This window comes from Gavialis gangeticus, unplaced genomic scaffold (assembly GCF_001723915.1).
Source record: "Gavialis gangeticus isolate Ggan-Ray unplaced genomic scaffold, GavGan_comp1, whole genome shotgun sequence".
Lineage (NCBI taxonomy): Eukaryota > Metazoa > Chordata > Crocodylia > Gavialidae > Gavialis > Gavialis gangeticus.
The window spans coordinates 23311965-23326014 of record NW_017729025.1 but is presented as its reverse complement, the minus strand read 5'-3'; the positions used below and the strand labels follow the sequence as shown (position 1 = coordinate 23326014).

Sequence of the window (14050 nt, the reverse complement as noted above, 5' to 3'; positions counted from 1 at the left end):
GTCTTTTTCAATCACAGCTCAAAATTTGGCCAAGTTTTAAAACTCTATATCCATTTAAAAAAAAAATAGCAACATATATATGCTCAGGGACTTCCTGGCAATTTTAGCTGTGAAGTTTTAGATTCTATTCTAATTTTATCATAATATATCAAACACAAGAGGGATGAATTAATATTGCAAAGGCAATTTAAATTCAGGCATTTCTTAACCTTTGAGTATTTGCTTTTGCAACTTCAATATTAGTATTCTCTGAATGCAGTTTATAAGTTTTAATATATTTATGTATTAAATATAGCATGCTGACAATGGAGAGAAAGAATGTGGCTGCTCCCCTGTTGCCAAATTTCTGGACCCGTGGGGAGCCCTGCATGCCCGATGACACCAAACTTTGAGGCAAAGCATTCACACCATAAGACAAGCAGGTGATCCAGGCTGACCTGGAAAGGGTCAGCAAATGGGCGGATGAGAACCTGATGATGTTTAACACTGAAAAATGCAAGGTTCTCCACCTTGGGAGGAAAGACCTGCAGTATCCTTATAGGCTCAGCAGTGCTAGGCTGGCTAGCACTACGGAAGAAAGACTTGGGGGTCAAACATTGACCACAAAATGAATATGAGCCTGCAATGAGATGCTGCAGCTAGTAAAAGCAAGCAAAACACTGGCTTGCATCCACAGATGCTTCTCAAGCAAATCCTGGGGTATCATTCTCCCCTTGTACTTGGCCTTGGTGAGGCCACAGCTGGAGTACTGCGTCCAGTTTTGGGCTCCACAATTCAAAAAGGATGTGAAACACTAAAAAAGTAGGCAGCCAGTTGTTTAAATCAAGGTGGCAGTGACTGATCGTACTTGTAGTACCGATTTAACTTTGTAGCTCTTGCCTAGGACAGTTCTTGCCTCCACTGGTTTTCAGTTTGACAACCTGAAAGCTTTTGTGATGCCATATCTTCAACCCAGCTTATCAAATCCATCTGTTTGTTGAATCAAAACCTCCCCCCTTTCAAACCACATTAAAAGCTTCATGAACCAGATCACATTTTCAGCCACAAACGTAACTTGTTCTTCAATGTCGCCCTGTTTTAACAGATTGTGTAGTTTAAGCGTGCACTTTGTGCTGAGTGCGATTTCAAGCTCCTTGCACACAAACTGCTGGTAGTACTTAATATTCTTTGCATAGTAACGCACAGCATTAAACCACAAAATTTTACCTTGTAAGCTCTGGCAGAAGTGACATAGCTGCATTCAGATACCTGCTTGGACTAGCAATGGACTCCGTGTATCAAAGCTTACAGTCTGGCCAATGTTTGAATGTTTTTTAAAAGAGGAAACCAGTCTATCCACATCAGGAAAACATGTACGTCAGATATCACTTACTAAACAAAGAATGTGTACACTGTAGGTAACATGAATTGTATTGGGCATCATTCCATGGAGCATATTGAAGACAGCTTTGCACATATACATTGCATTATCAGACAGAAATAATGGAGATCTTGCTAAATTCTAAGCCATAGTTTACAACAGACTTCACTGGTTTGCACTACACTTGAAAAAACTTAGAGCTAGTTCAACTTATGTCTGTCTGAAAAACAGGCAGGTTACTGCCTTTCCAGCTCCTAGGTACAAGTAAAACATGGAGTACACAGCTATCCTATGTACCAGTTGCTTCATTTAGTACAATCAAAATGGATTCATATTCTGCCAAGCATATTTTGTAGACTGAATGTGCAAAGCATTTACTCCTGGTAGATAATCCTGGTAAAGTATGTTTGCACATGGGAAACTGCCAGCATTTGGTATGTGCTTAAGTACTCTTAGTTTCAGGTTATCAGTTTTTTCCAAAGGTATGTTGGCAGCAATGAATGCCTCTGTGAGCTTGAATGTAGCTTCTCTTCTTGTTAAACTGCTTTCAGTGGTTCTTTGAAACAACAAGGACATTGTAATTTGTTTTTTGTTCTGACCTTCAGCCTCTGCAGCAGCCTTTTACTTTACATGCAATTCGGACTCTAAAATGGGAATCAATGCAGTTTTTCCTCGATACATCCAGAGTTACATCGCATGATTGGAAAAAAAAAAATACCCAAAACAAAAAACAATTTACCACCATGTAAGGTTCCTGTAAGGAACTGCAATCCACAATTCTAAGCTGAAATGTATTTTTTAAATTTCTTTTCACTTATTGTTAGACTGCGGCATTGTGTTTAACTTCTTAAAAGATGGCGCTGAAACATTTTCACTTCACTGACTGGTGCCTTTACTTAGTCTAGGTCACCAGCAGACAGTAACTCTCAAATCACATGATCTCTGGCTGCAGTGACTGTCGTACTGTCTTCGTACTGCAGTAAGCATTGGGACATTCGGAAACAGTGCATTATATGAATAATATGCTAGTTTATTTTTTTGATGGATTTCACTGAAAATCGCGGCCAATGCAATAGTTCCTGACAACTGTGGACAACACTGTTTTTCACTGTTTCTGCCAAAGTGCAAAACCACAAATTAAGTAGACCCCTTCATATAAGCAGCTACCAAGGATAACCTGAAAGTTATCTAATATGTGCTCTGCATTCTACAGTAAATTAATTCTCAAGACTGATACTGTGGACACTGAAATAGGAACAATGACTGGAAAGCAAAGGACGCCCTATTTAGCTGGATCCCACCTCACAGGACATTAGGCCTATTTCAATGGTGTCAAACACATTATGTGCATGTCCACATTATGAATTTGTACAAGCCACAGCGTATTCCAACTGTGAAAAAACTCTTCCATTTTAAAAAGGAAGTTTCAGACCATAATGGATGTGCAGAAAATGGAAAATAATGTCTTCTTAAGGCCGCCAAATGCCAGAAACAGCAAGTCAGGATTGTAGCTTTCCCTCAGCTTTAACTAACCTCACTGAGAGTTTAGCATCCAACGACGCTTTAGATATCAACATTAACTACTGTACTGCTGATTATCTGATCAGCCAGAATAAGAAAAGCAAAGAGAAATTCAGAGAGAAGAACAAAGAGGAAAGAATGGAGTAAGTTTTGATGCTGTTAAAGGCAAGTATCTTTTCTCCCTAAGTAACAACATATGCAACCATAAAGCATTTAGCAATTAATAAATAACTTAAAATTTTAGTTCTTAAATAAAGGCCATGTTTTATCCTTGATTTCTGACAGACCTTCCATAAGTCTCAGGATAACAAATCAAAACTGACCCTTCTATTTTGCACAAATTCTCAGGCAAAAGTACAACTAGAGGTCACATGCATACAGATTCAGGTTTCTCTCTTAATAAATTACATCAACTTTTAATCAAATTCCCACTGAACTACTTTTTTGTTTTTAAATACCATTTCCCCGCCACACTTCAGCCAAGTGGCAACTTCCTTCTCCAGGTTCTTTGCAGAACTCCACAACATCTCGACAGGTTGTTTCTGGTGTAATTGGAACTTCTGTCAAAATCTGTTCATTGTTGCTCAGGAACACAGTTAATATCATCTAAAAAAGAAGAAAAAAGTGATACAGAAATAAGACACTGTTGGGCAGGAACAGAAACACTGCAAAATTTTACAGGTCCCTTTACAATGCCCAATACTTGCAAGTATAAGATGTGTTTTCAGTTCCTTTAACTAAGTTTGCAAAAATTTTAGCCACTTGGACTGAAAGCTTTTTATGCTTTGTGTCTGTCAGATTAAATACTTGGAGAATTTATTTATTTATTTTTACTTGAAACAATTTCTGAGAACAAGGACAGTTCTAGCCATATTTTTAAAAAAGCCAAACCGAAAAAGCTGAGCAACCCCTTCTTTGAAATACTATAATGGCCCCATTCCTTGGCTAAAAGACTAGAAACTTGTTAAAGGTGTGCATAACCTCTATCAGGGATGTAGTTTTTATTCTCTTCATGCATATATACCCAATTTTGGCCAAATAATACATTTTCAATATTGTGGGCTGCATATATGTTCACTAGACTTGCTAAAGCTTAACAGTTAAAAGCCACTTAAGAGTCCATCCCTCCCTCGGCTGGTTTGAGCTTTTCACAGCTCCCAGTGCTGAACAGATGGGTAACTACAGCCTCCCCACAGAGCTACTACACACGTTCCTTCCAATTTAAGGCTACAAGGGTGAAACCAGACTTTCCCTGTAATGACTGCTCTCACACTCCAGGCTAGAGTATAGGAGAACTAGAAACAGGAAGCCTGACTCTTCTACTTCCATGACTCACCTGCTTGCACCCAGGAAGTGTGAAATAAATCAATTCAAATACGGAAGGGACAAAACCAGATTAGCGAAGAAAGAGGAAGAAAAAAGGAGGAAAGGTGGGACTGGGAGATAAGGCAGGGAAGATACTATGGCCAGCTAGACAGAGGCTGTGACTAAGAACAAGGAAAACGTTAGGGCTAGAGAAAAGTGCTAGCCCGGGATGAAAGGCATCTGAATGAAAATCCCCTGAATGACTGTCTCAATTACTCAGATCCTCATCAACAGAAGCAGAGATGATAATACTTCCCTGCCTTACAAGTCATTCTGACAATAAACAGATTTAAAGATTGTAAAACACTCAGATACTATGGTGATGGAAGTCATAAGTTCCTAAGCTAAAGAGAAAAAGATATAACAAGGAGTCTGCCTACAGTGGAAGACTACACTGAGAAACAGTTAGGGTAGAGGGACAGGAAAGAGGGACTGGCTGGGCAAGAATGGACTGGAACCAGAAGCCAGGGATACAGAAAGGACAGGACTGAGGAACAGGGGTTGGGCTGGAGGAACAGGGGATAGGGACTGCCTGACCAAGAAGAATGGACTGGGACCAGGGGCAAGGAATAGGAGGGGACAGGACTGAGTCAAAGACAAGAACAGGGCAGTGGGAGTTGAGCTCAGAGGAAACAGATAAAAGAATCTATACCTACTAGATAACACCACTCTTGGGATCCTAGAATAGGACCCAAGATTCCCAAATCACCCCCTACATCTATGTCAGTAGATACCTGTGATAGCAAAGGCAATGAGGGCCTCATTTACTTTTAGGGCTGGTCCTCCTCAAGGAGGAAAATGTACAGTTTTTATTTCTATTGGCTCAAGGGCCAGAGTTCAACGCAATGGATTTTAGTTTCAGGTCTGTTTATGACCACTGCAGATGTTAATATTATTTCAGATGATGACTTTCATTTTTTATTTAAAATGTTGAAAATCATGCACACACACTTATATGTGCATGGGCTCATACATGTGTGCCCACACATACAAACAGAGTTAAAGGACTGTAATGAAAGTTGTGAAGTCAGGCACTCAAAAGTCAGGAACTGTCATATTCATGCTTGTGCCTGCAATCTTAATTCAACTCCCCTGTGCATAAGCATTGTAATACATCTTTAATTACACATGCAGACACCTTTTCCCAGAGAAGAACTTTCTTTTCAGTATACACAGTGGTTCTGCTCTGAGGATGAATCAGTAGAAGAGATTTATCTGTAGGACCCCTAATTCACTTGAGGGAATTGGAGGGCAAGTAGTGAATAATGGAGAGAATTAAAATCACTGTGTATCCTCACTTTTTCCTGATTTGGGACAATGGGGTTTGATTCTCAGAAGAGCTGAACACTCACAGGTGCAACGGAAGTCAGTAAGAGCTGTACTTGAATATATGTAGTGCTATTCAAAATCCAAACAAAAAAATAAGCCCCGGGAATCTCACATTTGGAACCTTAAGAGTGGACACTTCTGCTTTTCATCTCTTGATGCTTCAGCTTCCCTTCTTATATAACTAGTGTCAAACTCTCCCACAAATCACATGAGTATTTTGAAGATAAATTACTAGATACCATAGCAATGAGTGACAGAAAAGCCTATGAGGAAGTTCACAACTAAATCTAGAGAAGTGCTTAAATAGTGAGCAAATAAAAAAGATGATGAAATAAGTATAACTTCGCAGAAGGGCTTGAAAGGTAAGCAGGAAAAACAGCCCATGAGGAAGTTAATAATTGTGACTTCAGAGAAGAAACTGAATGATGAGCGGAGGTAAGAGAGACTTAGGGCAATACACTGAATTATACAAGATAATATCCAAGAGGCTCAATAATGAACGCTGTCGGTCTAAAAAGACTTGTATTTCAGCATACATAAACACAAAGTGTATTCATAACACTTCATTCACAGACCTCACTACATTTTCTAAGAAGGATATTATTTGCATAGTACCTAGAAACTGAGCCACAGTAAAATCGCTGATTTTTTCCAAAATGACACAATAAGCAAATGATAAAATGTCATTAACAGAAGTTTCCTAGCTCTCAGACTCTTGTTTAAGTCCTCTACAGTACTGCTGCCCCAGCCCCCTTCACCTTCACCTCCTACCTAAAAGCACTGTATCTTAAGATCTTTGCAGCCAATACATTCCAGTGTCAGAGCTGGTAATCTGCGGTGGTATACAAAATAGCAGAGCAAAGAAACAGCATGTGCACCTGCATTTCAGACCCGCACCACTGGGGACAATGATGGAAGCTGCAGTGTAAACAGGATGTAGCTACTTTTACTTGGATGGCATAATTACAAAAGTGCTTGTATTATCTGCTCTACAGCTCATATTGGCAAAGTAAAGTGGCTTCTCCAGGCACAGACATTGACTTATATAGATGCAACTAAAACATTCCAGGGCTGTGGAAAAATCCACCAGTTTGCTCTACAATTTTGCACTGGAATCTATAAAAAAAATGAAGTTCCTAATCCTTATGGTTGTAAAGACAACCTTGAAACCTGAAAGGACATCACTAGTGCAGCATCATCTGCCTCCATCTGTAAACATTTAAAGAAAAACAACCTTAAGAGGTGCAACCTGCCCCATACATCTCAAATCACATCCCCATGGATTCAGGAACTCCACAGCTGTGTAATTGGGTATTCCTGCCTCCCAATATGAATGTGGCATTTTGCATCCAGCGTCCAACATTTTGTATTCCCATGCCCTGTGGCAAGCTGACTGCAGCAGTTGCTTGGAAGCTCTCTCCACAACACAGCATCCACTGGAGTGCACTCTTTAGAGGGGGATGGGAAAGGGGACTGTCTGGGAACCAATCCTGGAGTTCAGCTGGAAGCTGTGTAAGCCAGGAGTACAAAGGGAAAGCCAGGCAGTTCAGAGAACAGTGAAGCAGCTGAGATCTATGACTGGAACATTAACTATTTGTATTAGTACATCATCTTTCACATATACCCAGCTGAAAAAAGACCATCTAGAGAAGGCGGTCTGAATGACACTGGGGAAGTTGCAGCCTGCAGTGTGGAGCAGATTACTTGGAAACCAGAGTAGAGACGGAGCAGTAGACTTGACTGAAAATAAATCAACGTATTTTATATCAACAATTATTTTCAATTAGGAGCAGCAGCTCTGTGCACACGTGTGCGCATGACTGTGCTGCTGAGGGGATGGGAATGACAGCTATTTCATGCTGATGGAACGAACAAATGTTGCTGCAGAAATTAAGAGCTGCTGCCACAAAATATGATCTCTTCGTGCACATGAAATACTGGGGCCTGCTCAGAAATAATCTTTCAGCTTCATGTAAATAGTTTTCTAAAGCAAGTTAAAGCATGGAGAAACCAGCAAGTTCTTTCAGATCCCATCATCAATAATGAGTTCCCAACTGCAAACAACTGCTAAATGAATTCCATCAGAAGACTGCAGCCAAGGGGCAGGCAAAACACAGCTTGCAGGTAGATCCGGCCCACCAAGCCATTCTATATGGCCTGCGAGGCCACTCCAAAAGACAGTTACCAGCCCACGGCTGCCCCTCTAAAAACCAGCAGGAGGTGCAGGCTTTCAGAGGTTGTGCGCCATGGGACCAGGCTACATCTGTGCCTTCATCTCCATGGGGCTCCTGGCACTGCTGCTAGGAAGCCCCCTGTAAAGGCATGGAGCCATCCCGGCCCAATGGTGTGCAGCTCCCCGCACTCCAGCCAGGAGCTGCAGGGAGCCGGGAAGCTCCATGCTGCCATGTGTGGCTCCCTGCACTCCTTCCTGCAGCCAGGAGCCATGTGCCTTCAGGCCGGCACAGGCATGGAGCCAGCCTGGACGTGGGGCTTCTGGCACTGCATCCTGGAGCCACATGCTTTCAGACTGGGCTGGGCTGGCTCCATGCCACCACGTGGGGCTCCCTGCTGGAGTGCTGGAAGCCCCGCGCGGAGGCATGGAACTGGCACAGCTCGGCCCAGCGGCACGTGGCTCCCACCCGCAGTGCTAGGAGCCCCACGTGCTGGCACAGAGTTAGCTCACCTTGGTTTGAAGGTGTGCGCCAGCAGGCCAAGCTAGGCCGGCTCCATGCTGCCATGTGCAATTCCCAGGATTCAGCCAGAGCCGTGCACCACCAGGTGCCTGCTGTGGGTATGAGCGCCCAAGGGCACAATGCCTGCTGCTGCTGCCACTGCTGGCAGAAGGGCTGCACACCATGGGGGTTGGGGGGTATGTAGCAGGTGGCCCACACCCACATACAAACTGCACACCCTCTCACAGCCACACTCCTTTACAAGCCCCTCCACACACCCCAACAAAATCACGCCCACCACATCCCCCAACCCCATGCACAATATACAAGAGTAAGACTGTTTTGAGCTATTATGCAACACCTCTACATACACTATGAAAACACACAAATCAGGACTTTTTTTTTTTTAAATAAAATTATGTTATAGTAAATGTTTCATTTTTAAATATACAATTTAGTTTTCTCTTTCCCCAGTTCCAAGTTGGCAACCCCCCTCTCCCACACCCTTCCCCTACCAAGGAGTACATCGGGAGGAGGGATTTCCAGTGGCAAAGGTAAGGGGCAGGACTTCTGGTCCCAAGATGGCAGTCAAGGGGCAGGACACCTGTCAAGGGGTGGGGCAACGCTTGTGGCCCTCAACAGTTCACCAAGAGTCATTAAGATGCCTTCCAGACAAAATAATTACCTACCCCTATTGAGACCCCTCCTGAAAGATGAGAATTCAGCCACTATCCTATCGTTTTCATAGTCTCTCCATGAACTTACTGAAATGTATAATATTTGATTCCAATGTCATAAATGAAGAACATCAAAGCAATCTTCAGTAAATCACTCTACCACTCCAAAATCTGCACTAGTTCCCCACTCAAATATCTAGTTAAGTTTCAAGATTTCCTTTCCCTCTGACAAATCTTTCCTCCTTTTTCTCACCCCAGTACTTCCTCCTCTAGTGTCTCCAGTAGCCCAGAACTCAATGGGTGCATCTACATGAGATGTTATTCCACATTTATTTAGTACCTGTATTAGCAAGTACTAAATAAATGCACAGTAACCAGAGTCACTGCACAGCAGTGTTGGTGAATGTCTTTTAGGTGATGTTACTGTGCAGTAGCCTAATAATACGGTGCAGTAGCGTATTAGCACTATACATGCTGCAACACTACTGCACCATATTTTTCAGCTAGTGCGGTCAGTGCCTCATGTAGATGCACCCAATCTTCTCTGCCTCCCTGCCCCAAATCCTCCTGAGTAAATATCCTTTATCAGCCACTATGGGCACCACCATCTTGACAGTCACTGAGGGCTGCTATAGCATGGGCTTCATCTTTGACTCAGACGTATCTTGCGGAGTGTTTCTGCTAAACATGCAAGATCTCACCTTTTCTTTCCATAAACATAGCTAAAACTTTCATCTAGATGTTGGTCATTATGCACTGGGTTCTTTTTTTTTTTATCCATGACATATGCAACCTCATCAGAATGCTGCTACAAAGGTCATTTTTCTAAACTGTAATTTTGACCATGTCACCTCTGTTTTGTGTCCCTCCACTGCCCCCTCTTTTCATTTCCTCAAGCTACCCATCTTCACAGCCTAGCCTCTCTCTTCCTGTCACCTCTCACCAAGTATCAAGAGATTATTGGCCATGATGACATCTTCCAACACCAAGTCACTAGATTTTCAAACACGTGCCTTTATGCCTTCTCCCATACTTCCCCATAGATTTGAACAAAGCTTCTCATAAACATCTGCAAAGTCACCTCATCATCTTTCTGGAAAAATATCCTTATTAAAAAAAAATACTGTCCTCCGCCATGATAGGTACAGAGCTCCTATGTGCTATGATATTACAGATCAGTAATAATCTTTTAAAATGCAAGTCTAGTTTGCTTTGCTTTCCACGGATTAGGCTCAGGCTGTCAGGAGCTCCCTTTAGCTCTACACTTAAGGTTTAAAGCTGCAGCAGCACTGCTTTGTGGGGGGAAAAAAAGCAACTACAGGAGAGAGAGCCCTGCTGGCAGCTGACCTATGACTGGGAAACACTCTCCTCAAAGATCGTAAAAAAATCCACAAACCTCGGTTTCAGAATGAAATACCATTTTAACCATACTTTCCCAAAATAATTATGAACTTATTAATGAGGAAAGACCATACAATAGGTTTGAATTATTCACTAGATCCTGCTCTCAGATACCACTTCAAGTAACATGGGAAACGCAGAAATAAGCAGATCTTCTTTTAACATTACCCATTGGTTTGGGGAATAATTCAAGCTAAATGTGCTCTATTTGAGAGATTTGAAGCATTACATTTGTTGGAGAAATCTCTTAAACTGCAAGTTTACTGTTGGTACATAAAACCCTTTTTCTTCCTTACCCTTGAGTGATATTCATTTACTAAAATTAATCAGTTATCATGATAGGGATTGGGCTTTCAGGCTTCAGTGAACTGCAACACAAATGCATGCTTTCTGATGTCCTACTTTGAAAAAACAGAAGGCTGTATGAACAAGCTGTCAGAAATCAAACTAGCACAGCACTGTATCATATGCTGAAATGCTGGGATTTTAAACAAATCACAGCTGATTTTCTTCCAACAGGATTTCTGTGTTTTAACTACAAAGAGTTGACTAGTTGTCATAGGGAATGAAGACAGGAAATTACTCAGCTGGCTTTGTTGTTTTACAAGTAAGCGACCTTTGCATCTGCAGCCCATTTCCATTCAAACCTGCAGTTCCTGACAAAAGTGAATCATATGATCATTATATTTCCTGCATGTTGTCTATTTTATATCCAAAATATCATTGTGTTATTTGGAATAGGTCATTTGTGTTAAGGATTACAAATCAAATGACTGAACCAGTGGGTAGGAAAGATTAAGATTAAAATAAAAACACACAAAAACCTAGGACATTTAAGAACAACATAACTACTCTTCCTTTCTGCTGTCCACCATTTATCTATCCTATTTTTCAACAGAGGGGTGCCCAAATGATGTCAAACGTATGCCAGCATTTTTCAAGTTATTTTTTCTACCAAATTGAAGAATATATTAAAAGTTACTGTATTTTAAGTGTGTACTGGGCATTTAACATGGCTAACTCCTGTAATGCAGATACACAAGAGTTCTTCTTAGATTGTCTCCCACTTACAGTCCATCAAAAACAGCTCAGGGGTTCTCATGAGGAAGGAGCAAACAAAATTTTCTGGATTTTTGTTTCAGGTTTATCAGTCACTTATTAGCTAGAGGCTGTCAGAGATGACATTCTCTAAACAAAGTTAAAGGGAAAAAAAAGGGGGGGGGGGGAAAGTCATGCAAAAAGTTTCCTCTCCTGCATGGGAACATAGAAGAAGAAATTATTTTCTCACTTGGGTACTGCCCCTACAGAGAGCCCTTTTTAAGTACTATTCAAGATCCTGGGTCCTATCTTTCCTATCGTGAGCCCAAGGTACTGGCTGCAGTTCCAGGATCTGAACAGTAACAAAATTAAATTTCTGTGCTAAAAGATGCAGAGGAGGCACAACTTCCTTGGACCTGTGCTCTACACCGCAACATCATCACACCATTTCATTAACTGCATGGACACAGAATCCTAGAAAATGAGGGTTGGAAGGGACCTCAGGAGGTCACCTAGTCCCACCCCCTGCTCAAAGCAGGACCACAGATCATTCCAGCCAGGGCTCTGTCAAGCCGGGCCTTAAAAAACCTCCAAGGATAGAGATTCTACCACCTCTCTAGGTAACTTGTTCTAGTGCTTCACCACCCTCCTAGTGAGAATGTTTTTCCTAATATCCAACCTAAACCTCCCTTGCTGCAACTTGAGACCATTGCTCCTTGTTCTGTCATCTGCCACCACTGAGAACAGTCCAGCTCCATCCGCTTTGGAAGCGCCCATCAGGTGGCTAAAGGCTGCTATCAAATCCCCCCCTCAGTCTTCTCTTCTTCAGACTAAATAAACCTGGTTCCCTCAGTCTCTCTCATTAGTCAGGTACCCCAGCCCCGAACTATTTTCCCTGCCCTCCGCTGGACTCTCTCCAATTTGTCCACATCCCTTCTATAGTGGGAGGCCCAAAACTGGACACAGGACTCCAGATGTGGCCTCACCAGTGCTGAATAGAGCAGGATAGATTGCTTCCCTCAATCTGCTGGCAACGCTCTTACCAATGCAGCCCAGTATGCCATTAGCCTTCTTGGCAACAAGGACGCACTGCTGATTCATATCCATCTTATTGTCCACTGTAACCCCAGGTCCTTTGCTGCAGAGCTGCTGCCCAGCCAGTCAGCCTGTACTAGGGCATGGGACTGTTCCGGCCTAAGTGCAGGACTTGGCACCTGTCCATGTCTTCATTACCATACAACAGGAGATGCTACATACTGGTAAGTCTGTCAGAGCTCAGTTTTAGCTGGAGCTTACAAAACAAAGATTTAAAAGATTTCACTGAAATAGTAAAAAACAGAACAATGAATATAAAAAACTTTGAGTTCTTTCAACTTTTTCATGGGTGTTTTGTGAAACATGAAGTGCCTAGTAGAATGATACAGGCAAATTGGTCAAGATTAAAAAAATCGTTCCTCTTGATAACATTTTTACTGGACCATCTCATTTTTGGTACTCCTTCCAAGATTCTGGGATCTGTCATTACATGCCATTTTTTTTTCTTAGTGTTACAATATGAATGATTCTGGAAATCAGCAGTCTGTCTATAAAAGCATATAACAACTTATTAGCTACAACAGAAAACCCATCTCTGCTGCGAGATGATTAAATCATTTAATTCTGGGTCAGTTTAACAAAAAAAATATATATCACACACAGGCCATGACTAGACCACATATCTGCAATATCCAGCAGTGGTATTTTCACATACACTTTCCTGCTTCCTGCAAGCTCCCCATAATCAACAGCAATGTAGTTTAATTTTGGCACTGTATGGACATGACTATTTGGCACCGTCATCCAACTGTGCTATTCTGACAGACCCAGGCACTGTATGAACACCTCCACACTGCTTCTGGCTGGGAAGGACATAGTATACATGAAGCAGCATGATGCCTTACAGAGCAAGTCCAGATATAACAAACCAAAGGTTTCAAAGGGCCAGCTGTACACACATAAAAGTCCTTTGAAATGTTTCAAAAGTGTATTTCATGTCAAGAGAAGCTAGTTTGATTTTGGAGTATTTCATTTTTGGTTAAATGTCTGAAAGCACACAAGAGATGGGCTGGGGCTGGACTGGAGCTGTGCTTATCCGTTGCTGAGCCCCCACTAATGTCAGGAGCTGGGCTCTCCAGCCCTAATCCTTTGTACCCTTAACCTTTCAGGGAGAAAGTCCCTGCTGCCCCCATCTGCCTCACCATCCCTGCTACTTCTAATCTTATGAGAGGAGAAAGTGGGGAGCTGAGAGCAGAGCTGCAGGTTGATGCAGTCTCCTGCAACACTCCCTCACTGGTCCTGGAGGAGGCTGAAGAGCTTTAAAACTTTCCAACCAGGAACGGCACACAGGAGAGTTTGTACATCACCTGGCTGAAATGTTTCAATTGTTATGTCTGTCCACAAGCTAACGGTGCTTAGCCTAGTACATTGGAGATTCTAGATGTGGCCAAAGCTGCCTCTTCGCCCAATACTCCTGCAACCTACAGGAACTACTCTGGGCTGATACAAAGAAGACTAGGACTTTAAATCTTACCTTTTCCAAGGGTTGAACTACCTGGGAGCTATCTAATAGGACTGGCATTGGCCCCAACCAACAGACAGCACAGAGGGGCTGAATATGTCACACTATGTAAAAAAAAAAAAAAAAAAAA

At 42.1% G+C, this 14050-nt stretch overlaps 1 protein-coding gene across 5 annotated transcripts in view; it reads right to left on the bottom strand.

Moving 5' to 3' along the window:
* The window catches only part of PPP1R13B (protein phosphatase 1 regulatory subunit 13B), a 169591-nt gene that overhangs the window by 108985 nt on the left and 46556 nt on the right, over positions 1-14050 (bottom strand). For all 5 annotated transcript variants that reach the window (XM_019518499.1, XM_019518495.1, XM_019518496.1 and 2 more), the window contains exon 2: positions 3340-3487. In XM_019518499.1, the coding sequence (XP_019374044.1) occupies positions 3340-3487 (148 nt within the window). The remainder of the gene's footprint in view (positions 1-3339; positions 3488-14050) is intronic.